Below are 26,738 nucleotides of genomic sequence, written 5' to 3'. Positions count from 1 at the left end.
ACAAAATTTAATAGAAATATATTTTTCTGGGCCTGATGTTGAATATTCCTGAGCAAAGTGCTCTGAAACATCACTTCTCCAGGATAACACAAGGTTTCGTTGCTCCATGTTCAGAGCCAACTCAATTTACTTTCGATTAGACAGGGAAATGCTGGTATTATCAGGTTGTAACCAGACATACAAAGTCAACTTGCCATATGCTTCTGAAATTCCAATTTGGCAGGTAAATCCGGCACAATTCTTCCTTTTCTCCTTCTCTTGTGTTTTTCCAGGCTGCAAAGAAACACTTACTTTGAGTACACACCTTCCACCCTGCAGCTGGCTAGAAAAGGTAAGTATTGTTGTCTTCCTAGCAATCTTCCTTCACCAGCACTAGGGTCAAGGTGTTTAATTGAGCATCTGAGACTAATGAGCTGTTGCTAGGCCACTGGGTAAGCTCTTCATGAAAAGGTATTTTGCATCAATCACACTGAATCCGTAGGTGTCACCTCTAGTGCAGCAGCTTTGTTTGCCTGATCTTTTCCTGGTTATAAGCTAAAAAGGGCTGATACTGAAATGGGAAAGGAATCAGCTTTGCAGTCTCCAGAAAATCCACTTGGCGGGGGAGGGGTCTAAAAGATTCATCCAGGAGATCCGTAGATCTACTTGGATCAACTTTAATATGTCTACACTGGTATGGCGTCCAAGGATAAGGAAGAGAAGTGCCAAGCAATCCCGAAAGCTGAGTCTGAAAGGCACTCCACACAATGCTACAGCAGGGAGCTGGGTAGAAACAGCAGCAGTAATCACTGTCCCCCCAAACACAAACTCACGCTCTGGTCTCCATATCAGAGACTACTCAGTCAGTCTTAGGGCACTGGATGACTTGTAACTGCTGAAACTCCTCCTTCGAAGTGACATGGTAAAGTGATACATCTTATAGCAGAAGCAAGAGAAAATTACTGTGCAACAGGCTAGTGTCAGAACAAAAAGATGAAGATGCTCAACATGAAAGGTTGATAATTATTTGAACTGATTCCGTGTGTCAAGGATAAATTCTCCATCAACTGGATTGCAAGACCTCTGTGCTAAAATGAACAAAATTTAAACTATTTCAGGGGAAAAACATGCTAAAAATCCTTACTTTTTAGGATACAATAACTTTTCTGTGGAGTATTAAACTTGCAAATATAGATCTTTCAAACTTAAGGAAGATAGTGAAAGACTTCTGAGGAACTTGCAGGCCTGATTTCATCTTTTTATTGGCGTGACAAGTGGTCACATCAGTCCACTAGGAAATCTCCAGGCTTCTTTCCCAATTATAGCATCATAGAATCATAGAATCATAGAATCATTGAGGTTGGAAAAGACCTCTAAGATCATCAAGTCCAACCGTCAACCCAACACCACCACCCACTAAGCCATGTCCCTAAGTGCCTCATCTACACGTCTTCTAAATACCTCCAGGGATGGGGACTCCACCACTTCCCTGGGCAGCCTGTTCCAATGTTTCACCACTCTTTCAGTAAAGAAATTTTTCCTCACGTCCAATCTAAACCTCCCCTGGCACAACTTGAGGCCATTTCCTCTTGTCCTATCGCTTGTTACTTGGGAGAAGAGACCGACACCCACCTGGCTACAACCTCCTTTCAGGTAGTTGTAGAGAGTGATGAGGTCTCCCCTCAGCCTCCTTTTCTCCAGGCTAAACAACCCCAGTTCCCTCAGCCGCTCCTCATCAGACTTGTTCTCCAGACCCCTCACCGGCTTCGTTGCCCTTCTCTGGACACACTCCAGCACCTCAACGTCCTTCTTGGAGTGAGGGGCCCAAAACTGAACACAGTATTCGAGGTGCGGCCTCACCAGTGCCGAGTACAGGGGCACGATCACTTCCCTCCTCCTGCTGGCCACACTATTTCTGATACAGGCCAGGATGCCATTGGCCTTCTTGGCCACCTGGGCACACTGCCGGCTCATGTTCAGCCGGCTGTCAACCAGCACCCCCAGGTCCTTTTCCAACAGGCAGCTTTCCAGCCACTCTTCCCCAAGCCTGTAGCGCTGCATGGGGTTGTTGTGGCCGAAGTGCAGGACCCGGCACTTGGCCTTGTTGAACCTCATACAGTTGGCCTCGGCCCATCGATCCAGCCTGTCCAGGTCCCTCTGCAGAGCCTTCCTACCCTCGAGCAGATCAACACTCCCGCCCAACTTGGTGTCGTCCGCAAACTTACTGAGGGTGCACTCGATCCCCTCATCCAGATCATTGATAAAGATATTGAACAAGACCGGCCCCAAAACTGAGCCCTGGGGAACACCGCTCGTGACCGGCCGGATGTAACTCCATTCACCACAACTCTCTGGGCCCGGCCATCCAGCCAGTTTTTGACCCAGCGCAGAGTCCACCTGTCTAAGCCGTGAGCCGCCAGCTTCTCTAGGAGAATGCTGTGGGAGACAATGTCAAAGGCCTTACTGAAGTCCTGGTAGACCACATCCACAGCCTTTCCCTCATCCACTAGGCGGGTCACCTGGTCATAGAAGGAGATCAGGTTGGTCAAGCAGGACGTGCCTTTCATGAACCCGTGCTGGCTGGACCTGATCCCCTGGTTGTCCCGCTCATGCCTTGTGAGCGCCCTCAAGATGAACTGCTCCATAATCTTCCCTGGCACCGAGGTCAGGCTGACAGGCCTGTAGTTCCCCGGATCCTCCTTCCGGCCCTTCTTGTAGATTGGCGTCACATTGGCAAGCCTAATCATAATGCATCTTAAAATCCATCATAATGCATCTTCTGAATGTAGCTTTTACTGCTTCCAGTTGTCCAAGAATCTGACCTGTTTTACCTTGTTTCTGCTTTCAGGCAACCACTTCTCTGAATCTCCTTCTCTAATAAGAGCTTAGAAGTGGCAGAAGCAGCAATCAGACATGACTACACCATATCAGACTTTGCTTTGATGGAACTTGTACTCACTGCTCAGTTATGTGGTTTAACCCCAGCCAGCAACTAAGCACCACACAGCTGCTCACTCATTCCACCCGCCCTAGTGGGATGGGGGAAGAATTGGAAGGGTAAAAGTGAGAAAGAAACTTGTGGGTTGAGATAAAAACAGTTTAATAATTAAAAAGAAATAATAATTTTTAAAAATTGTAAGGAAAAGAGGAAAAAAAAACAAAGAGAGAGGAAAATAAAACCCAAGAAAGACAAGTGATGCAAATGAAAACAATTGCTCACCACCTATGGACCAATGTCCAGCCAGTGCCCCAGCAGCGGCTCCCCCCACCAACCTGCCCCCCCCCCCCCCCAGTTTTATTGCTGAGCATGACGTCATATGGTGTGGAATATTCCTTTGGTCAGTTGGGGTCAGCTGTCCCGGCTGTGTCCCCTCCCAACTTCTTGTGCACCCCCAGCCTACTCACTGGTGGGGTGGGGCGAGAAGCAGAAAAGGCCTTGACTCTGTGTAAGCACTGCTCAGCAATAACAAAAACATCCCTGTATTATCAACACCGTTTCCAGCACAAATCCAAAACATAGCCCCATACTAGCTACTATGAAGAAATTTAACTTTATCCAGCCAAAACCAGTACACTCAGTCACCATTTTTCCACTCCATCTGCCTCTACTGCTTGCTTTATCGATGATCTTACTCATTGTTCCTTCTCCATAGCAAAAAGCCTCCTGTGTTCACTCTTTATTCTGTCCACTTTCATAAATATGCTCTTCTTGCACGCCCATTTCCAGCAACAAAAAAATTTAAAAAACTCTTTAAAAAGAATAAATAAAAAATCAAGGCACCACATCTACTGTAATCTTTCCTGCCTCAAGCGTTTCCACTTCATTTAACATAAACTCTCCAGATTATGTAACAGTATCAAAGGATCACAGAAAATGTGTTTCTGCTCATATCTGAATATATGAAACATATCTCTTTTTCCCTGTGCTGTATTTGGATCCCCTAGAAACTTCTGAAGACTCCAGTGATTGTCCTTTTAGTCCAGATTTAAATAGTTTAGATATGTAATTTGATAAGACACATTAATTTTAAAGGCCCTACTGCAGTTCTGAGTAGAATTTTCCTGCAGATCACATTGTAACATCAGACTTTTTTGGATCTCTTGCAGTTTTTTCTGTCAACCTCTTCCAACATGATACCATCTAAAAGGTTTAATTATCATCCTTTCTTGTTGATTCTTCCAAATTAAGGATAATCATTGCTTAGTATCTGTCTATTGATGTTTCACTCCTCTCCAATATCTGTTTTACCTGGGTTAGAAATCGCATTATCATGTCTAGCATATTCACTCATTTAATAATTTTGAATTCTGATTGAAGTAACACTGCCACATTTATTCTTAATAACTTTGTTACTTACTGTCCAATGTTTGACAGATACCCAAAATTCTCTCATTTTAGTGATTTTGTTAAGTATTGAGAATTTACATTTATATATCAAGAGTAGAGAACAGCTGAATTCAAATGCCCTTCAACTGCTGTCAGGAAACAACCTACCCAAAGGGATGTGCTTCCTTTAATCCCAGTCAGTAGTGGCAGGAGTAACTATACATGGTTTTACCAACACTTCATCCATTTCCCTGCTCCAAGAGGTTTGCCATATTTCATTCCCAATTACAATACCCTAGTGCCTCCTTGCTATTCAGTACACTCCTTATAGTTCAGTAAGTTAACCTGCTCCTTTCTTATTCCATACATAGCAGACGGGAATAACATTCGGTTTTATATGTATTCGGTATGCCTGGATTCTCAAATCAACAGCTGTATTTAGAGTTCTTCTATACATACTGGTCATAACTCTTTTCCATATGACTTCTTTAATCCCCAGTAAATAAAGCTGTTTTGACAGTATGGCATGCTATCTCTTTTTTTTTTTTTTAATTTCACATATTGAAAATGGATTTTTTTTCAACTTACAAAGAATCACTGTTACACACAGATTCAACATCTGACATCAAAGCTCAAAACCCCCAAAGAAATCTGGGAAAACCATGAGGACTTACAAAAACAATCTATAAAATTGTGAGGTGATACAGTAGCAACTGAGTTGAAACATCTCATTTATCCTAACTCCTAGATGTGTTGCGATAGCAACTCTATAAATGTACAGTCACAAGCAGAATATAGATATTTAAAAGCAATAGCAGAACTCGGTGAAGATGGAGCAATAGTGAGAGCAAACACTATAACACCTTGCTATCAGGAACAAAATATTACCCAAAGTATTGGAAGACTATCTTCTAATGTTTGCTAACCATCTCAGTAGGAATAGGTACTTTGTAATACTTGTTCCTAAATATTCATGGATCTCAGCATTGGCATTTATAAAACCACTGAGCTGATTCACATTTTCTTGACTCAGACTGCCAAGGCCATGCTCATTCACTGCAGCTCCTTGTGCTTACTGCACCGGACTTTAAGGTTCAGTTAGAGCGAGTCCTGCCTCCATCCATGTTAAAATAAGTATAATTTTTGTGCTTTGGTCAACTCTTTTTGTTACTTGACACCCAAATTTTGGATGCCTTCCAACCAAACATTTCCACTAGCAGAGGGCAGTCTGTGAGCCTGCGTTCAGTTCATGCATTTCCTTCTCCAGGCTCTCTGCAGATGGCAGCAAACCTACAATCCCAAGAGGACACGCTACATAACAACAGGCTGCCCAAACACATCAAACAAGTGTTCCCAAAACAAAAGGCAGTAAAAGGGAACTAAGGCAGGGCCACAACTTTTGCTTCACCCCTTTGGCAACATAAATGAATCCAGCTGCTCATACACCAGAGGCCCAAAACACCACCAGCAAGATCCACAATGATGCACATTCAAAGAACTGCAAACATACCAATTTTGGATCAGAGATGTCTCTTGGGTATAATTTTATTTCAAAGAAACCAGTATTTTGCAGGCAGAAGTATGTTAAGACTAATTTCCATTTGTGATGTCTCTCATCAATTAGAAGGTTCTTCCTAAGATAATCATTAATATAGGCATATACATGAGGGACAAAATAGTTTAGGAGAATTAAATTAAATGAATTGGCCCCACAAGAGTTTGTTACCTTTCCTAATACAGTTTATGTCCCACGGGCCACAGAGCTGTCTCTCTAGCAGCTTCAACGCATTCCCTCTTACCTCTGTGCCAATAAAGCCATCTAATTTATTTAGAATTCTCTAGGCACACTGTTTTTACTTTTCTGATACCAAGCCATAATTTCTGTTGGTTTTCTTACCCATTTTTAAGCTACACTCTAAAGAGGAAAAATCTCTATGCCTTTAATTTACTCATCTTGTCAGTCAAGGCATCCTATATAACTGCTGCACAGACAGAGAGCAGGCTGTTGCCCTGATGGTGGGAAATAAACTACATGGTTCAATTCTACTTAAATGATTCAGAGCAAACACTACAGCAAAGATGTAGGAACGACACTGAAGACCTAATCCCCCCCATCCTCCCAGAAATGCACTCCAACATGCCACAGAATTTACTGCGGCCTGCACTGTATATTTAGTAGGATTTTAGAGCACTGTGGCTGTAATTTCCTCTTTCATATTCACCTAAACATTACATATGTGAGCTCACTCATTTCTCTGCACACATGTGCGCACAATACACAGATGTGTCTCCTATAACAACCTCAATACTCCAGAAAATATGAAATTCTCAAACTGTAGAAAGATGAACAGGTAACCAAACTGAAGCAACTCTTACCAGACTGGATATAGGTAAATCAGCAGACTAGTTATAGAAAACGTTCCTACAGCTGTCATGGTCATGTAGCTACACTTTACTCTTAGGTGAATCAGAGTTAAACTTGACACTATTACAGGTAAAGCATCATAAAAAAGAAAAATTTAGTAATGTAATGTAATGTACCATCAGCCTACAAGTCTCTTTCCAAACAAGCACTGAGACACTAAAAATGACAGCGAAATAATATAATTTATCAGCTGGTAAATTCAATTTTAAAGGGTATCAGCCACTAGTAAATTTCATGGTGTGCGGTTTTAAGTAGCACAAGTAGTTTGTGCCACTCTTGTTTTATAATTTATTCTCATTATATCAAACGAGTAGGAGAAGTTAGATGAGGAAGCTAATAGCAAAAAACCCTGACTTTTCTGTTCACTCATCAATACTGCTGACCCATAAGAGATACGACTTTTGCTTTAGTCTGCGAAGAAAAAAATTTCCAAGGCAACACAATTTAGTTGGCTGATATATACTGAATCTATTGTATCAGTCAAACAAGAATTAAGGCTTCACTGTTTCTTTTTCCTCTGTAAGAAATAAATTCTGAAGATTATATTTGTAGGGGGTTTTTTTGTTTGCTTTTTTAATTAAAATATGAAAAATAAGACCATTCAAAGCTGAGTATCACACAAGGTTGTTAAAGAAACTAGAACATACAGGAATATTATTATTCAGGTGTTCCAAATTTTACACAGATACAAAGAAACAAGGCTAGAACAAAGCTATGTTATATAAAGTGAACATGTTTTCAGTGCATACTTGTTGCACTGGTAAGTCCTTGAGACTCCTGCAACTACAGTATCACCAAACAAACACAGATAAATCCATCTCCACATGGATTCACCTCCAGGACCGTCTTGTGCAAAGTCAAATGCACTAATTGAGATTAATAAACTAATAGAATAGAAATAACCTTATTGGCTTGTCCATATTTTAAACTGCTACAGAGATATATAAAAGTAAATGCTAATCTTCATGAATGAACAATTTCTCCTAGGTGTTCTCTTGATTACTCAAATACCTGTTGAACATGTGCTAGATAGCAAATATTGATGCATCTGTTTCATTAGCAATCGGATGCATCATTGAACAGCTCAGAGCAATGGCACACATAACCTCAGGAAATCAAATCAGGACTCCTACACAAATGATTTCCAGTTAATTTAAATTCTCCATAGGCATTTAAAGTGACATGCTTTGAATATGATGCTGACGTTTGACTTTGAAGACACTTCTTTTTACAACATACAGTTTTCAGTGCTAAGATCAAATACAAAACTCCCTTGTTGCCTTTAAGTCACACTAAGCTAGCGCCATTTGTATTGCTGCGACTGCAAATTTCAGTGACTTGATGTTTGGGGATACTCACTTCCTTTTGCACGTTATTTAAAGTAGTTGGCATCAATTTCAGTTCATCAGTGGTTCTTCTGATTTCACTTCTTTGTCACGTGTTTTTCTTTTAAGGCTAATGCATTTTAGTAGTGCTTTAGTCTGAGATTCAAGATCTGATGGTTTCAAACAGTGCTACTGTTAAGAAGAATGATCACAAAATATAGACAGACAAATACCTTGCTTTTTTCTTGTTGAAATTCTATCTGGATGTTGGTTAGTTTAGTTCGTAGCTCCTCATTAGCAGCTTGCAGGGCTTCAATCTCCATGTCGGACTTCTCTCCCTTGGCACGACTTTTCTTTGACATAATTATCTTTGAAGTTTAAAATAAAATTTTTGCTCCACACTGAGCTACCAGCTAGTGCCTTCTGCTTTTAGCATTTAAGAGTCATGTAGTGTTCAACAAAATCTTTCACACAAATCTCTGCCATCGTGGGAGCAGTCTCTCATGTCCTGGAAGAAACAAAGTAGTGGGAACAGAATTAGACTACAGCATTGAGCAGAATCAAACATCAGACTTAACATCCAGTTTTAAAGCACATTGAACTTCCTTGTAGTATACACTATATTGCATAGTGTACTAGACTTTGAAAGAAATAGATCAGAAAAGAAGTTACACTATATTTCATCACCTTATCTAAACTCTATCCACTGTAATCGGATGTCCACAGAAATAAAACTCTTTACAGTTATGATGAATATAGCATATAAACATAAATCTTATCTTATTCAAGACCTGACTTGGTCCATGCTCAGGATTCCCAAGAGCCACAGGGACAACCATAAATTAACTGAGGCTGGTGGTGTTTCAGTGGGAATAGTTTATTTCCTGTAGTAAGAAGAAAGCACTTCTCATCTTAATGTATCAGTTATAATGTATTATTCAGAATTATCATCAAGTCTCACAACACCAGGACATATGGGAAAGGTATCACAAAACTGGAAAAAATTTTAAAATTACTTCTTAAAAATATCATATATATAAACTGCTTATGTTCAGGGTTGATACTGTTTGAAATGCCCTAATCAAAACATGAAGGTATTGGGTGGATGGTCGGACTCGAGGATCTTATAGGTCTTTTCCAACCTTAATGATTCTATGATTCTATGATTTAACTTCATTTTCATTCCCCAGCATGCCTCTAAGCTTAAAAAGTATTCAATTATTTAAATCAGCTTTAGGTAATATTCAAGGAGAATATCAATAGCAGACAACGAACCCTAATTCCAATAATTAGGAAATCCCACAATTAATTTGCTTCATGAGTAGTTACAGAAGCTTAATCTGCAGCTTTTTTTTCCTCTCTGCTCTCCCCTGAGAATAACCTGGTGCTCCACAAGAACAAACTGAGCAACAAGTGCTATCAATGCTGAATTAGCTTCCAAACCCATGTCCTCTGCTCATTTTAAATGTCCACATAATTTTCATCATTAAATTGCCGACAAAGCAGAGAGGTTCCTACTTTAATACTGAACTACATTCCTGGAGTATTATACTTCCAAGAAAATTGCTCCCAAACTGCCTTCAAACAGTAAGTTGCTCTTTCCAACCTACTTCTACCTGGGAGTTATTTTAGAAATTGTATTATAATGAAAATCACATGCATTCTTTAGCATATACTTTCTAAAGGGTGGACAGCTAATACCTCGGGTGTGTACAGACAAACACCACTTGGTGAGTTCCATTAAATACATAAGTTTTATTCTCCTTTTTAAGGACTGGTAAACAAAAATCGAGGAGTTAAATATCTTGCTCAAAATGACAAGTCAAGTCAGACAAAAAGTGAACAGAACTCAGGACACCAAGTCTCAGTCTGCTTGAAAATATTCCCACGGAGTTCTTTTGTTTATAAAAAGCAATTGAAAAAAGATCAACTATACCAATTATTTGCTAAAGTAACTTAAGTGAAAGCATTGTTTTGCTTTGTAATATCAGATGTCTTTCCTTCCAAACTTAATAATCTATCGATTTATCCTATGCAATAAAATTTAATCTGTTCCTTAAATTCATTACAGTGAGCATTTTTAATACATAATTTATGAAAAATCAGGAAACTGAGTTAAATTTTAATTTTATTTATGTATCAAACCTACCTTACAAAACAAATAAACACTGGTGCTACTGTGATTTTACACATAATTGTTGATTCAAGAAAAATAAATTACCAATATTCTTACAGTAACTTGAAACAAAGAACTCTTCAGTGAGTAGAAGAAACTTGAGGCATTATTATTCTTAATACAGGAATTTCATGCTATTAATCTATAGAGTTTCTATGATGCTAAAGACTAAAACTAAAGACTATTTAATCAATATATTTCGTCCAAAATCCTTCACTGTATGGAAAATTTGAATTAAAAATCGGTTGCTAGTGTTATTTCCCTGGTCAATTTGTAAAGAAAATCTGAAATAATATAGATGTGCAAATCCAATCTATAATAATTCCACAACATTTACAATGGTGGAAGGGGAGATGAATGGTTCCTTATCTCAAAGGTTATCTGGGGTATTCAGATACTATCAAGGAATTATTCCTGAAATCCTTACTAAAACAATATTCCTGATGCAGCCAGATTATATATGATTTAATTCAGTAGATGATTAACTAAGTTAAGGAAACCAAAAACATCCCTCACTGGCCTGGCTACATGAATTTTAACCTCATTAAACCCCACCCCCATCTCAATTACAGTTTGGAATAAAGAACATTTAAATGATAGACGTTTGCTTCTCCATCAGTAAAACGAGAAAGTGAGGTAACTGTGCTTGATGTGGATATACATGACATCCAGAGAACCGAAAAAGAGATTTGAAATATGGAGTTGTTTGAAATGACCACATATATTTTGTTCAGTAACAGTAATCTCTCCTGGCCGTACCATGTTCCCAAGCATATTATGAAGACACTAGACCATTCAATATGAACATCTAAACTTCTGTTTATGCACTTCAGGGGATGGCCTGTCTCTGAAGTCTGGTCATGTAAAACTCCCAATGACTGCAGAGTTCATATTCTATCCCAGAGTCACCATCACTCAAATCCTTTAACAAATCAGGTCCTATGGTAAGGTACCAGAATAATGCTGTCATCTACCTTTGAAAATATGGGGGTCTAAATATAACATGCATTATTTAAAGCTGTTCAAATTACATTTAGCACTTAAACTAGCCTTAAAAATAGAGAGTTCAGCACTACTCTTTGAAGTACTCTTTAGCATTTAAAAAAAAAAAAAGGTAATCTCAAAACATTGTTCTCAATCTTTTCAGGTAAAATAAAAGCTTAGACCAAGAACCTGATGAAAATCACCCTCTTCTCCTATAGGCATTAAGAAAAAAAGCCAACCAAACAAAAAAAAAACACCCCACCCAAAACAACCCATCAACCTGCATCGGTGGGCACAGAAACATTTCCATTTTTACTCTTCCCTAGATAAATCTTCCAGCCTATCTAGTTCAAAAGCAGGAACTATGGCAACACAAAGCCTCTCTATACACTCAGAGAGGCACAAAGCCCAGACACACAAGGGCTACAGCAGAAAAGCACGCATCTTGATTCCCAAATGAAAGGGTTAGAACCAGTGAGTGCCTAGATTCCCTTCTAGTTGACTACCCACTTTTACTGTTTGGATAAAGGTCAGGGTTAAAAAAAAAAAAAAAAAAAACCAACCAACTTTTAAACACAGTGAGAAAAAAAGAAGGAAAAAATATTCTACTCTGACAAAATTTGACTTTACTGACTCAGAAGCTTCAACCAACAACCTATTTATTAACTCACCATATGTCAGTTGAGAGGCAAGTTCATGAAGCCACCACAATACAGTCCCACAATCGCTCCATGAATAAAAATAGCCACTTCCTGCGCTGTGAGTTCTACACACTTATTGCAAACCTTAAGATCATTTGAATATATTTTATATTTCACAAAAAAAAGGATAGGAAAGAGTAATGGATTCTAAATCACAAGTAACCTTTTCAGCAGTCTCTAGAATATACCAAGTGTCTCACTTTACCTGATAGGTATAGGGGCACTTGTAATTCAAGAAAAAGAACAACAACAAAAGAAACAAACTTGATTGGATTTGAATCAACTGTTCAACAGTTTGGGGGATTGGCGTATGAGAGATCAAAATATTTAACATGATTAACAAATTATTACTCCATTTGTGTTACACGTTTTGGGAAATCCATTAAATTTCTAAGGTACCTGGAAAACCAATCAGCTGAACAGTGTTCCAATCATAACTTCCAATTTCTCCTCTATTTGCTTTACAGATTTAAAGGATGTACTTCATCACTACCTCAATCTCTCTGGTTTTAGCAAGAAAGGCCTAGAACTAGGTCAAGAATTGCTATATGATGCTTCTAGATATTAAATATCAATAAAACATAACAGTAAAAAAAGAAAAATTAATTACTGCAAAAAACGTGAAAGTGTAGCATCAAAGAATTTTGATTACTTAAGAGTAAGAAAAGAAGGAACTTAATACTTTCTGGTGAAAAATAACTCCATTTAAAGAAATGCAAGTCTTTAAACATGATTCTTTACTGAATACATGAAAATAAGTGGAGGGTTATCTCTTTAGAGAGTGACTCTTACAGTAATAAACAGTAATCAACAGGAATAGTAAGTACACCCATAAACTCAAGTAATAAATATGGATAAAATAACATGTTAACAAGAAAAATTTACTAAATGGTGTCATCCAAAATTCAGCATTCCAGTCTTGATTCAGACTTGAACAACATTATTCAGCTTCAACATGATTTTTGGAAGGTGAAGTTGTTAATGAGTCATCTCAGCTGAAACACCAAGCAAAAACACAGATACGGGGCGGGGGGGAAAAAGCTTCTTCAACTAGATGCTTCACCTCCACATAAATAGTGGTTTTTCATTTTATTTCAACATTTCTCTTATAACACTGCAGAGCCTGCTATGGGCTGCCCGTAACTCTTATTATGCTTGTGAACATGAGACGTAAGTACATTCTTCGTACAGCACAATTCTGAATATTCAAGAAGTTTAAAATAAATTTTATTACCTTAGCACCTGACAATAATAAATGCAGTGGACACAGGTACAATGTTATCTTCAGAAGTAACTGCCAGTTCACCTATGTTATAGTTTAAAACCCAGTCATAATCAACCCGTGACTGTATGGGAAAGACAACGTTCATAGCTCCCAATGCCCAAGGCGCATTTCTCCTATGGTTCAGATGACCTACATTTCCTGCTTTAATTCTCAGTCCTATGTAATAAAACATGACTGAATGGATAAAAGCAAAAGCATCTCTACAGGGTGTAAAATAATATGTTTCCCAGCCAAAAAATATAAATAAAAATTATCAGAATAATTTTCTAAGTATATTGTAGACTAGTCACATTTTAGATACCCGTTCATTAGCTACCTATAAAGACAAATCTATTTCTGTAACAGTAGAGCTTTTGAGGGTTATTTTAAATCCTAACCCACTTAGGGAAATGCAGAGTTTCCTTACAGTGGAACAATTTTGTATGTGCCATTTGTGGTTTTTTTGGTGGATAAAAACAAAAACATCTTTATTGCTAACTAACAGCCCCACATTCATTTTTGCAGATTCACAGCCTACAGTCCTGAGTCATTCTTGCTTTAATAACAATATACGTATAGGTCCAGACTATGTGGAAAGCAACCGTCAAGAAACTCTAAGCATTCTTCATTGTTGTTTTGCTGAAAGAGCTCATAGTAACGTAATCCTGTTGAGCCATGTTGAACAGAGGTAGCTTCTTTGCTTGGTAGAGATTCCAGTGTAGCATGAGTTAGGCTTTTATGGAACCTTCTGAGTGAGGTGTCATAACAGGTGACACAAATACTGTGTTCATCCGCAGGGTAAGTCAGTTAGCTCTTCTGTCAAGGATAGTAATTGCTTCCATGATTTTTTTTTCAATGGCACCTCAGGAAAGGTGATCTGCTGAGATTCTGTATCTCCATCGTCTTTCAGAAAATGCCCATTGCCCCCAGGAATCAGTATCCACGTTTTAACATCCCATCACAAATCGCTGCCTTCCAAGTCCTTACGGAGCAGTTAACAGAACTAGAGTTTGGCAAGTTTCAGAATGAATTTCACCTGTGTCATGTATGCATCTGTTAAAACACTAAAATATGCAACTAAAATATGTTTCCAAGTCACTGCATGCCACCAATACAAAAAAAAATAATTTAAGTATATCAAACTCATTTAAACCCTATGCCCACGCTCAAACATATGTGTACCTACCGCTAACAACCATATAACACTGAATAATTATTTCTGATTGGTACTACTGCAGGCCATTGGATAGCATCCAGCATATTAATGGCCTCATTCTAGTCAAAGGACATAAGCAGCCCATCCAAAAACAAAGCTAGCTCTTAACTTACAAGAAATTATCACAAGTAAAAGGGAATGTTTGAGCTGAAGAGGACAAGGCAGGGGGAAGGGAAGGAATCACATATGCATTTAGTCACTGAGATTAATTTGAACTTGTTATGTATACAATTCTTTAAAAATCTGTGTTAAAGCTATTTACAGAAAGGACAGTATCTTCAGTAATCCTTGCAAGCAATTTAGAATAGGAAACACCAAATAGTTACATGATGGAAAAGGATTTAAAGGAACAACAGGCCTCTGATTTTACAGATTATTTTTGAGGGCAAATGAAGGACCAGTTCAAAAATGTAACTTTGAATGGACTATTTACTGTGACTACAGACAATTGTCACTGCCATTCCACTGCCAAGCAACTACAGAAATGCAACTTTTTGGGTGCAAAAATGCTAACCTCAGATATGAGACCCCTGTCTGATATCCTGAAATTGATAATCTCCTCAAATCACTACAGCTCATCAGGTCAAAGCTACTGGAACAGCAGAGAACAATCAAAACAACAAATTTACATAACGGGATGGGAACAAAAAGCAGAGGCAAATATGCACTATGAATGTGTTTGCAGAACACCACAGCTTGTTTGGAGACATCTGTGTAGTGCCCAGTGAGCAGTACAGCTGTCTTACAATACAATATTATATAGTCTTCATGCAGAAAAATGGTGGAAAGCACTGGCTCCACTACAGCCCACCTAGGAGAGGAACTGAACCAGATCTCCTCCAAACCGCTGTAGCCACGTACCTCCCCTCAGCTCTGCTGGCCCCTTCAAGACCCTACGCAGATGCACTCTGCAACTCCCTTTCTGCACTACACAACACTTTAATATACTAGGAGTTACTAAAAGCTTGACCTGAATCCTTTCTCAAAAAGTTATGAGCTTGATCCCAGACCTTTAAAGTAAATAAAAAATATTCTTTGGCTTCAGTGAATGATCATTTTTTAATTAGTATTTACCCAATTTCACTTGTAGCACTGTTTTGTGGATTAATCATTAAAATCACCCTACTAAGCACATTAAAAGACAAACTGCTACGAAGAGCAGTCCTGTCACACATATAAAATCAAAAGGACAACAGCACAAAGAGGTAAAGTTCAAATGCAACCAAAAATAATAAAACAAAACCCTCCCTCCACAACCTTCCAAACTCAGCTCTGTTACAGAGTCAGAGCCTTTTAGGGTGCTGGGTTAACTGCAACCCCAGAGAGGCAGCTCTAGGCAGAGCTGTTCCTCTGATCTCTGTGCCAATTCCTTTCTTTTGAGCACACGCAGAAGACCTGACAAGATGCCTGCCGTCTAGCGCAACGTACGTCCAGCCTCCTACCCTTCTGATTGTACCCTGTGATGCAGGGAGATCCCCGGGCTTTCACTGAGGAGCAGCACTCCCTTTAAAGCATAGTATTTAAGAGCAAAAACAGGAGCAGGAAGAAAGGGCAAGTTGTAGCATTTCCCAATTAGGGCTAGAGAAATGGCAAACACAGAGACAGATTCTAGTATCTTTATTCACTGTCACTGACACCCCACAGATTAATCATCCTGCCAAACTTAGGCTTTTGGATTATACTGGACTGCTTTTGTTTAGTTATTTATCTGATTTTTGCAGGAAAGGTTCTTTGGATTTTTTTTTTTTTTAATCATTATTATTATTTTTATTGTAAAGGGTTAGAAGAGTTAAAACCTGAAACTGGAAAAATGAAAAATTCAGGGATAACAGCTGTGTAGGAAATGTGCAAAACAACTGGCAAGCTTGTGGAGAGAGGTTCAGATTCCCAATTTGATGACTCAAGAGAGAGTGCAACCTCAGTGGGAGAAAAAATGGGGTAGTCTAACACTTTACCAAATGTTGAATATTTACTTTATTATTTTGTAAATCAGTAGGATAGACTTGAGAAGTCAAGTGTAAGGAGGAGAAAAGGCATATCTGGATGCGATTGTTAGTTGGCAGGAACCGTCAAATTTAGTGTCCCACAAAACTGCAATTCCCTCACAAGATCTGTTAACTTTCTCGTAACAGTGCTCTGATAATCAGCCAGCTAATGCTGGCATTTCAAGTATTGATATTTGAGTGAATGGTCCCTCTGGCTTTGCAGTACAGGCTGATGGGACTGCATCACCTGGGATAAAATATTTAAACTGGATCTTTCAGCCAGACAACAGCTTCTTTCCTCTCTCAATTCTCTCAACTCCGTAAGGGAGCAGTGCCGCAGCTTAAAACTATAGCCAGTAAAATGCACAGCTAGATACTAACACAGCCAGAGCCTGGAGACAAACTTTCATTTCTTCCTCAGCTTAAATGGGACAGAGACAAGCACGACAAAGCACAAGAAAAGCACAGAGGAGAAACTTTGTGAACTAAAGACTTTCTTTGTGTAACCAACCTCCAATATCCACAAACTGAAAACACTTTACCATCGTGAGAAGACTACCAATGAAACATCCTTCTGGTAACTGCCAGCAAATTTGATTCAAACCATGCCAGGCTTGTTGGAAAGGTTGTTGGCAAGCCGGCCACCAGAAGTACGAATGTGCTTTCTGAAGATGCTTAGAGTTCAATGTGATGGCCGTGAAGACCTGCAGAAAATACTTTTATCCAGATACATGTATCGAAATCATAATTTTAAGGATAGCATACCTCAGAACGTTAAAAAACAAAGACAAACTCAGTCATAATTCAGCTCAAAAAGAGAGAAACATGCAATTAGATACAAATACAAAACCCCAGAATTACTCTGTAACAAGCCACTATAGACTATGAGATTGACTGTTGCCCAGTTTAGACTGTCCCAAAGTATTTTGAAGTTCAGAAATTAATTAATGCACAGAAATATATATATATGGAAATAAAGCTGCCTAAATTTGAAAGAATGGTTAGACACAGAACAGAGGTTACTTGTACACGCAATTTTGAGTTTTCTAGTAAGGAAGTTGCACATCCAACTTATGGGGGTATCCAACTTATGGGGGGCACAGCACTGCTAGCAATGTATCTCGAACTGCTGAATGCTGTCATAGTCAGGCTGTTTTGGTCATTTAGGGGAATTAAAAAGTGATTTATCGTTCACTCTGAGGAAAACATCCTTATCCCTTTTACCTATATAACATTTTTCCTTCATTGGAAAATCAAGTTTTCATTTCAGTATGCTGTTTCAGAGAGCAGACCATGAAGACGGTACAGTGTTTTACGTAAAGTTGAGGCCAAGACGTGTCACTTAAAGCTTACAGGAGTCCCTGTGGTTGAATGAAAGATGTTTATGCTTCATTTCTTATGAACACAACCTCCTTCTTCCCATGGTGCCTGCAAAGAAGGCCATTCTCTGCAAAGTCTAAATGGTTCTGTAAATCATCTTTGACAATGGACAAAAATCTTTATTCAAGCATTCCTAACTTTGCATCCAGTTGTGTAAAAATATATTCATATAATTTCTGCTATGAATTGATCTTAGTATTCGGTTCTGTCCCTTTCCCCACCTCATCCCCTAAAAGAGGTGGCAGAGGGAAGCCTCAAAAGTTAGGGTGCTGGCAGTGACTTTACAGGCACACTTAGTCTTAATGAACATTCAGTGGAGAAATATGAAAATAGGTATTGCCAAAAGAACTATTCCTTCCACAACACACATCGCCTCCCTAAACTTTAGCTGAATCTCTGAATAAGATTTTGCTCTAAGGTTAAGGTTAGCACAGCTGTGGCAGTAACACCACAATTTTTCACCTCTTAAACAGCAAAGTTATATTAGCAAAACTTTAACTAGCAGTTTCCAAAGTTGCGGGGGGGACGGGACGGGCAGAAAGGGGTGTGGGTGGAATATATCCTGGGGAACGGACTACCAGAACGGAGCCTCCTTAAGAAGGTTCTAATAAAGGAAGAGAGCTAATCTTCTCAATGTAGTCCGCCTCTTATCACTAGCCTAAATAAGAGTCATATCTGCTGTTTGTCTGTTATTCCCCAGCACCCTGGGGAGTCTGTCCCAGCTCATTCCTCACAACCACCAGTTCTCACAGACAGAAGAAAGGAAAGGAAAGAGAAGTGCATATCAGAAGAGGAAGAAGAAAAAATAAGGGTGAGATGAAAGTTGAACGTTACACACAAATCAAGACCTAGCTGTTACCTGCATACACTGCCCTTCTACAGGGAAGGGGAAATGCTGGAATGCTGCCTGCCTGCTTCAGTGAACAATGTGAAAACCAGGAGCTCTTAAGTGTGACCATGTTCTTTTCCCTCCAGGGAATATCAATTCAAACGGCTATGCTACAAACATGTATTATTATATTTTTAGCAGTAAAAATCTGGAAACATCAAATCATAAAGATCTTCACTAACACTTCCCAAATGTAAGGGATTAAAGATAGGAAATAACTAGATGTTATTTTTTGATATATGCAGGTCTTCACCAGTAAAGAGCTACGTAATGGGTTTCCTTTCACCGTCCTGACTAGAGGATCCACTTTTAAATCTTAGATTGATTGTTGGAAGTTAATTGAAATGCCCAAATACTCTCCACCACCATTCTACTACCAAATTCCTCTTTTTTTCTTCTGTTGTAATAACATCCAGCACACTTGGAAACTGCTCTCCACCAGCAATATAACCCCCTTTCCCTGCTCCCCCTCTTTCATTGACTTCCAGTAACTTTAAAAATTCATTCGTATATAGATCACTGAATGTAAGGCAGGGGAAATATAAAATTATGCTTGTGCAGGAAACTGTTACAACTGCACTCTTGCAAACAGTTTAACGCAAGTTCTTTTACTTGAGAAAGATGGGAAGTCAGTTTTCCACAGTTTCCTGAAAAGCAAAGAAATATTAAACCGCCACTTTTGAACAGATGGAATAAAGCACAACTGATCCCAAAGGCAAAACAATACCAGGGTAAGTCTCAGAAGAACAGTAAAATACTATAATTCTTTTGCATCCCTTTCTACCTCTTGTCTGAAAGAACCAGAAGGCAATAAAGTATCTCCTCAATAAAGAAATGCAAGTTCCTCAATGAAGCAATAGAAATGCCTCTGCTACAGACTGGACACCTGTCATTTACAAGTCAGTATATTGCCTCACCTGGTTCCCCTTTGCATTTCTTAATTTTAAGATAGATTTCACATAAGTCAAGCAGAATTTATTTCCCTCCCCAAAACTTTTACTTTGGTTTTAACAGCAGGAAGAAGTGCACAGGCTAGCAGGGTTGTGGCAAAGACGCTTATCAAGCCTGCACAGCACTGTGCTTAGGGGTTGCCAACTAATCAAATCTAAACTTTGCTCCTATTCAAATGATTTAATTAATTCTGATCCCCTCAACCCCTCAACATTTTCCATCTTGGTCATCTTCAGGACTAAATACGGATTTGCATCCCTGATGGTCCTGACTTCAGAGCACACCTACAAAACCCATCATTCTGTCTACATGGAAATCCCTCTCAGACATACTAATCTGTCACACTCTTTAACAAACTTGAATTGTCAGCTTCTCTTATCCCCCTTTCCTAACATGTAAATAGAGAGAATTCTTCCTAGATCATGAACCAGTACTGTCCCCAGGGCAGGTCACTAATGATAAATGTGATAAATTTTCAATAGCCAGTAAAACTTCTGGTTTTGATAATATGGTGTCTTTTCCAGACAATAAATGCTGAATACATCTGTTTGTTAGTTTGGATACAATCTCTAAACAGTGTCCCAACATCTAAAATAATTCAGGTAAAGAGAATCACAGAGATTCAACCAGTGAAATAAAGTTCAGACTTCATAGCTGACAAAATGTATTTCTTCAAGATCAAAATACTTACAGAAAGTGAATAAAACAGAACTTAGGAGAATACCTGAAAATGACACCACCTAGTACCCTATGCTAATACTGCCTCTTCAAATTAACATCTTTGACGAGCAAGCAATTTTTCAACACAAATCAGAACGCCATCGGTGAATTCTGCAGTCATGAAGTATATTTATGCTACTCAGATCCATCCAGACCCAAAAGAGTGTATTCACTGGAAAGGGTTTTTGTCTTCATTGTGGTGGGTTGCATTTGCTAACTAGCATTGCTGGGCTGATGCTCTGTTTTATTCAATTCAGTTTCTATACTCACATGTACGGTCCTAGGAGACATTAATTCTTCCCCATATTTTGCTTTCCTCATTTCTGTTTCCTGCTATAACCAACACACACAAGAGCTACCAATACGTTTTTGAATAGGAAATGTTAATAAATGTGATTCTACCAAATATGTTCACGTCTGAAGTAATTTTTCAAACAAACTTGAGGTAGACTTTCTAGTTTGTGTTAAAGTTTTCGACACAAACACAGAACACAGTCCACACTAAATAAAAAGTGAACTCAGCTGGGAGATGGGAGTGTTTCAGTATGTAACATTTTTCAGGCACACTGACTCCAAATTTTATGCAAAATATAGGATGAACAAAAAGATCACACAAGACAGAAAAGGCACAGAAAGGTCTCCATGAATTAAACAAAAGGCTGATAGAAAGCAGTTTCCTCAAAATAATACATTATGCCACTCTACAGTATCTGATTGCAGAACTGCAGTATTGAGCTACTGAGTAACAACCTGAAATCGGTTATTATTGTCCAAGCTGATTATAATATGGAAACACATAAAGGTACATTTTAAAATATGTTTTTGCTCAAGACTACTGGTAATACAAAGATCATCATAATATACTTAAATATGTATAAATATAGTACGTGTGTATGTGCACAGCACGGGTTTCCTTCAGAAAGGATAAGTTTCAGGTGGTGAGATAGTGTCCTTTGAAACTGTTCTCCTGGGAATCAACGCTTTTACAATGCTATGCATAAAACATGCTTCCCCCCCATATATTGCCATAATCAAACGACATTATCAAAGCTATTTAATATCCATAACACATCGTTCAGAGCTATTGAAGTTAAAAATTAATTGAATGGAAGAGCTGAGAAAAACAAACAAAAAGCTAGAAAGACAACCATAACCATGAGAAAGCCTACTTACCAAGAAAAAGCACCAGGTATTACAAGGACAGTATATCCTAAAGAATTGTCAAAACTGCCAACTTCATGATCCCTCACTACTATTTACTGAATGCATACCATGTAGGCTACAGGTTTCTCATGGTTCATACCTTCTTTTTCCATTCATATTTATGAATAGACAAGGAGATTCATAATAGCCTGAAGATCTCTTGTGCTTAATATCGGACAGATTAATATATGAAAGACCTTTCCAAGGTGTCGGAAAAGTTTGTTTAGTTTTCTTTTTAACACCTCTTGCAAACATTCAACACACAGACAAGTACTCTTAGATGACTAAGTGAAACATTGCCTATCTTATCTCGACACGACCATTACCAGCCACAGGCTTATCTAATGGTAAAACACATGTGGGAATTCTGCCAGCAGCTGTGCAGCTATCAGCTACCCAAATGTACTACCTTGTTATATTTGCAAGTAAGAGAAACTACTCGGAGACAACCATGTTGTAGCACTTCTTTTCTGTGTTTGAAGAGCAATGGATCTGTAATCACAGGGCAGGGAACATAAGTAATATTTGTACAGAGCATTAGTCAGCACAGATGGATTGTTCAAAGGATGTTAAGAAAAAGTGGAACTATGAGAGTAATACCAAAGTTTACCTAAATTTAATTCCCATCTATTTAAAGAGAGGGGAAAAATATAAATTTTGGCAGATTTCACAATCAGTCAGCAAAACAAAGAAAGAGCCATTTTTAAAAATGTGCCTGGCCCTATACCAAACACATTGCAGCAATCCTAATTTTTCACAGAAGCAGCCACTCTTTCTCTAAAGCAGTGTCCGGACGTAGCTGCACTACGTAACAGCACCATTCCTGCACGAATGTTTGTGTTTACACCGCCATTCTGAGGAGACAGTTTGGAGATATCACAAACAGTCTAGCCAAATAAATAAGACATTGATATGCAAGAAATATGACTAATCAAATAAAACAAATAGGGACCAGATAGGGAGGGGTTTTTTCCTGTAGCACTTGCCAAACGTGCATAAGCAATCCAGAGGATGAAATCCCTCTGCTCAGATTTTCATAAGCTAGTTCCAAGTAATAGGAAGCCTTCTTATAGATAATTTGCACATGACAAAATCACTTTCCAAAATACATTAGTTGTTGAAGACACTGTCATGTTTTGAGCATTTCATTTTCATTATGCAGAGTCAGCTAAATAAAATATTAAGTCTAAATCAACTTGTTAATCTATGTTAAACTGTTTGGATGTACAGGAACAGGACAGACTAAAGGCCAACGGGGGGGGAGGAGGGGGAAGGGAAATCTTTAAATAGCATTCCTTTGAGATTTAAAAAAAAAAAACCAAAAACGCATTCACCTTAGCAGAAAGCCAAGTTATAATATTCAACAGCTGGTTTTAGAGTTCAGCATTTTAATTCTTTTCAAAATCAGCATCATCTACTTTCTGTTATTATTAAGTAGATATGAAGATGATTTATTTAGATACATCTATGACTGAAGCTCCTCATGCATTTACCATAAAGAGTTAAACCCAGTCAGAAGTAAATGTTGAACTGCCCTCCCAATTCAGAAGAGAGAATTTAGGGTTACATTAGTTTATCTGTTGCCCCCCAAACAAATTTAGTTACCATAACTATTCTCTATAGTAAAAGGTAATTACATTAATGAACACCAAATTATTTTAGACATATTTCTTCACTCTTTATATGTTGCCTTATAATGACTACACTACAATGAAATTCTCTGAAGCATTAAAATCAAAGATACTAATGAACTATTAGCTGTACTTGAGTGTCATAGAAGACAAGCAAATACTACCCAGAGGAGCCCTAAGGCATGTTCTGTACCCTATATTTTTTACTTTACTCCTTCCTTCTTCGTGAATTTTTCAGTTACGATCATGCACTCTACAGCTGTCATTTCCCATAGCACTTGCCTTACTTAGAGTCATACTTTACCCTCCCATTCAGAAATGAAAAGTAAGCGTTCACTATGCACTATACCCAATATGACGGCAAGGTTCGTGAGCAGCAAAGAGGCAACAATTTCAATATGTGAACTACAAAATATCCACCGGGAAAGGATACTTCTTGGGTTACCCGGGCTTTCCTTTTCTTTCTGCATTACAGTTTTCTGATAAACGTCAGCTATATTCGCAACATCTTTCCAGATAAAAATATCATTTCTAGGGGCCAATGGCATTTTGCTGCAGTAAGGACAGTTACACAGAGTCGGGGTTGCCGAGTTCTCCTAATATTCCTAATCCTAGGAACTGCATCATCACTGCAGTTCCACTGCAGGACTACTACAAGATAAAAAAGCCAGGAATTAGGCATTGTGTTAAACTGTCATCCTTACCATACTTCTCCAATAGGAGGAAACTGCTACTTTTCCCCATACAGTAGATGGTCCCTCGAAGCAACTGAAACATTGTGGTGTTGTTTTATGCATAGCATGTATAGCTGCCTTCTGAATACCCAGACTTGTGCATACTATAAACACATAAAAGTCAACAGAAGGTTGGGAAAGTCTGTCAAAGAAGCTTAGCATCCAACTGAGACCAAAGCAATTTAAGCCCTTCTTCTTTATTAATGGTGACAGGTATAGCTGAAGTAAGACAGTGGTCAAGTTACCAAGCATACGATAAACATAAGACACTGAGCAACATTCTGTACTGCACATTTTAGATGCCATGGGTGGGGGGTGGGAGGGAGAAATGCCTTACAAAATTAATAAAGAAAAATCATGAGTAAGAAAATGTTCATATCAAGAAATTTATTCACTGAACACAGAAAGTCTCTATGTAAAGAGAACCATATTAAAGCAGAGATAAAAACTTAGTACAGATTTGGTTTATTTTACTGCTTGCAAAATCTGGTCGGGTTTAAAGTCCATCCCAGTACAAAAAAAAATTCAAACTTGAAGCTTCAAATGATATTGTCTCTAATAAATTGATAATGTCATATCTGTATTGTAGATTTATTTTCTTCCTACCCAACCAACATGCTGGCAACAAACAGTACCTTTTTCTTGTCCACAGGTTTCTGAGGCAGTTGTGTTCGATTCTAACTTAAGGAGGTGAAGAGTGAGCAGCACCAGTAGCTAAGTCACTAGGTATGTTTGTACTGGGACTTCCACACCACAACTCCTACTCCTGTTGGCACATTCTCTTTTTCATCAGCAAGGAGGGATTTCTGACCAATATTAGTGACATCATCTGTTAAACAAAAGAAAAGAGATTTAACCCAAATCAGATTTGATTAACAGCTTTGATGGTAGCAATGCAATGAAAAAAAAATATTTACATAGGGTAACAAAATGCAGCAGAATAAGATATCATGTAAAATTACAAGTGTGGCATCATCTTCCTATTAAGAACATATATGCAGAGTCTAATTCATGGTCTTCTTTGCTAGATGGTCCTCAATGAAAGCAGGATGAAAGCTGCTAAGCTACTTGACAATTAGACCAGGTCAATCCAGACTGTTAACTCAGCATAGCTAACACTAAATTTGTATTCCATTTCAACACCAGTTATTTGTTGTGGGCTACAGGCTTAAATTGTCATGGTGGTCACCTATACATTGTCACATGCAGACTGACCATTGCCATGGATCATTATAAATACCAAAAATATACCAACATAAGGAAGTTCTCGTGTGTCCTGTTGAAAAGAGGACAAGACTGAATTTCAGAAAACCTGGATTCTGTTCTTCTGTGTCTAACTCTCCTGTACAGTGAAGGTATGACGACAATTTCCTCTTTGAAAAAAAATAATCAAGAGATGCACAAAGCCTTGATATTGTTTCACTTCACATTTCTTGATAATATTTCAACTTATTTTGATCACAAGGGGAAACAACAGAAGCATTCAAATTTTTGTTGCTATGCACTACGTTAGTTTGGATTGATATTTCCCATGCACAGAAAAATCTATTTACAGAAATAAAATTATCTTTATGGAGATATCTTCATGGAAAATAGCACTCTGAAAGCTTAATGACTAAAAGAAAGTCAAGTTCCTTAATGAGTATCATCTACCCCAGTTTTCCTAGAGTCTCTAAACACCTATGACAGCACCATTATTTATGCTGTGGAGTAGGGAAAACAGAGTAGAGTATCCTAAATAATAAATCTTCTCATGGTATGCCCTTTGCGTTAAAGCGTAAGTCAGTGATTGAGTAAAAGTGATTCAGACAAGGCAAACAAATTCCAACAATGTCTAGTGCAGACATGCCCATACCGGGGTCTCCAAAGCAGAGGGCTGGAAGACACGACACAGAACCGATCAAAGTCCCTGGCCTTTTGGGCAAGAGAGCTAGAAGCCAGGCAAGATAACACATCCGAACAGCACTGAAACATGACGGATATATCTATTACCATGTACACAGTTCAAGTCTTCACAAAAAGCTGTACTTCACACAAAATATGTCAGGCTTGCATCCAATGGTACCAGTCCCAAAAACGTAACTCCTAAATTACTTCCTTTGCTGGGAAGTATTGCACTCATTTCTAGTGGTTTGTTAAAGGTTACAGAGTCAATTCTGTTAGTGGCTTAAAAACTAAATCCTCGGGGAATAACTTACCAGCTTATTCATTCAATAAAGGCAGCCATCTAGGCAGTATTTAATGGAAACAAAAATCTGCATACTTATTTCCTTAGGGCCAAATTCTCTGCTGTGAGAGAATACTTTTGAAGAGGATGAAAGTACAGCTAGGGCCAGACCATGGCAGGAGATCAAAGTGCTAAAACAGCTTAGTCAGCATCTTTAAGTAGCACAGAAGGATGGAAAAGAGGAGTTCAATTTATTTATATAGTAACAAGCCTCTCAGGGAGAGAGGGAGGCCAAGAGCCTCTATTTTTTATGACGTCAGATACGTCTGACTTTACCCTATCTTCATCATCCTTTTTGAGTTGCCCTGTTTGTAAATATTCCAATATCGTTATTCCACATAAAACAACATTTTGCTACTTTCATCTGGCCTTCAGGAAGCAATTTGAATACATATGAATAAAAGGAAAAGAGAAGGTTTTGCCACACTAACATGTAAATGCAGAAACGTCTAAGAGAAAGCAAGAATATACTTGTCAAAGACAAGTAAAGACAGCAATCAGGCCAGCAAGAAGACAACAAAACAGCGTTAGAACAAAGTTCTTGCTAAATGCCCACAGTATAAATCTCAAGTCTCAAAAGAAAAAAAAAACCAACACCACACACACAACTTCAAATTCAAA

At 38.4% G+C, this 26,738-nt stretch overlaps 1 protein-coding gene across 5 annotated transcripts in view; it reads right to left on the bottom strand.

Annotated features, from left to right (window-relative positions):
- The window catches only part of JAKMIP1 (janus kinase and microtubule interacting protein 1), a 178,211-nt gene that overhangs the window by 95,138 nt on the left and 56,335 nt on the right, over positions 1 to 26,738 (bottom strand). For 3 of the 5 annotated variants that reach the window (XM_076335917.1, XM_076335913.1, XM_076335915.1), the window contains exons 2-3: positions 24,526 to 24,719; positions 8,290 to 8,564 (exon numbers count right to left, since the gene is read on the bottom strand). In XM_076335917.1, coding sequence (XP_076192032.1) covers positions 8,290 to 8,418 — 129 coding nt within the window. In that variant the 5' untranslated portion in view covers positions 8,419 to 8,564; positions 24,526 to 24,719. Of the gene's footprint in view, positions 1 to 8,289; positions 8,565 to 21,495; positions 21,782 to 24,525; positions 24,720 to 26,738 lie in introns of those variants that run through there. The other 2 variants (XM_076335914.1, XM_076335916.1) reach the window with 2 other exon arrangements.

Source organism: Aptenodytes patagonicus, chromosome 4, assembly GCF_965638725.1.
Source record: "Aptenodytes patagonicus chromosome 4, bAptPat1.pri.cur, whole genome shotgun sequence".
NCBI classification, from domain to species: domain Eukaryota; kingdom Metazoa; phylum Chordata; class Aves; order Sphenisciformes; family Spheniscidae; genus Aptenodytes; species Aptenodytes patagonicus.
Note: the sequence above shows the minus strand (reverse complement) of the source record. Positions and strands in the feature narration are given on the sequence as shown.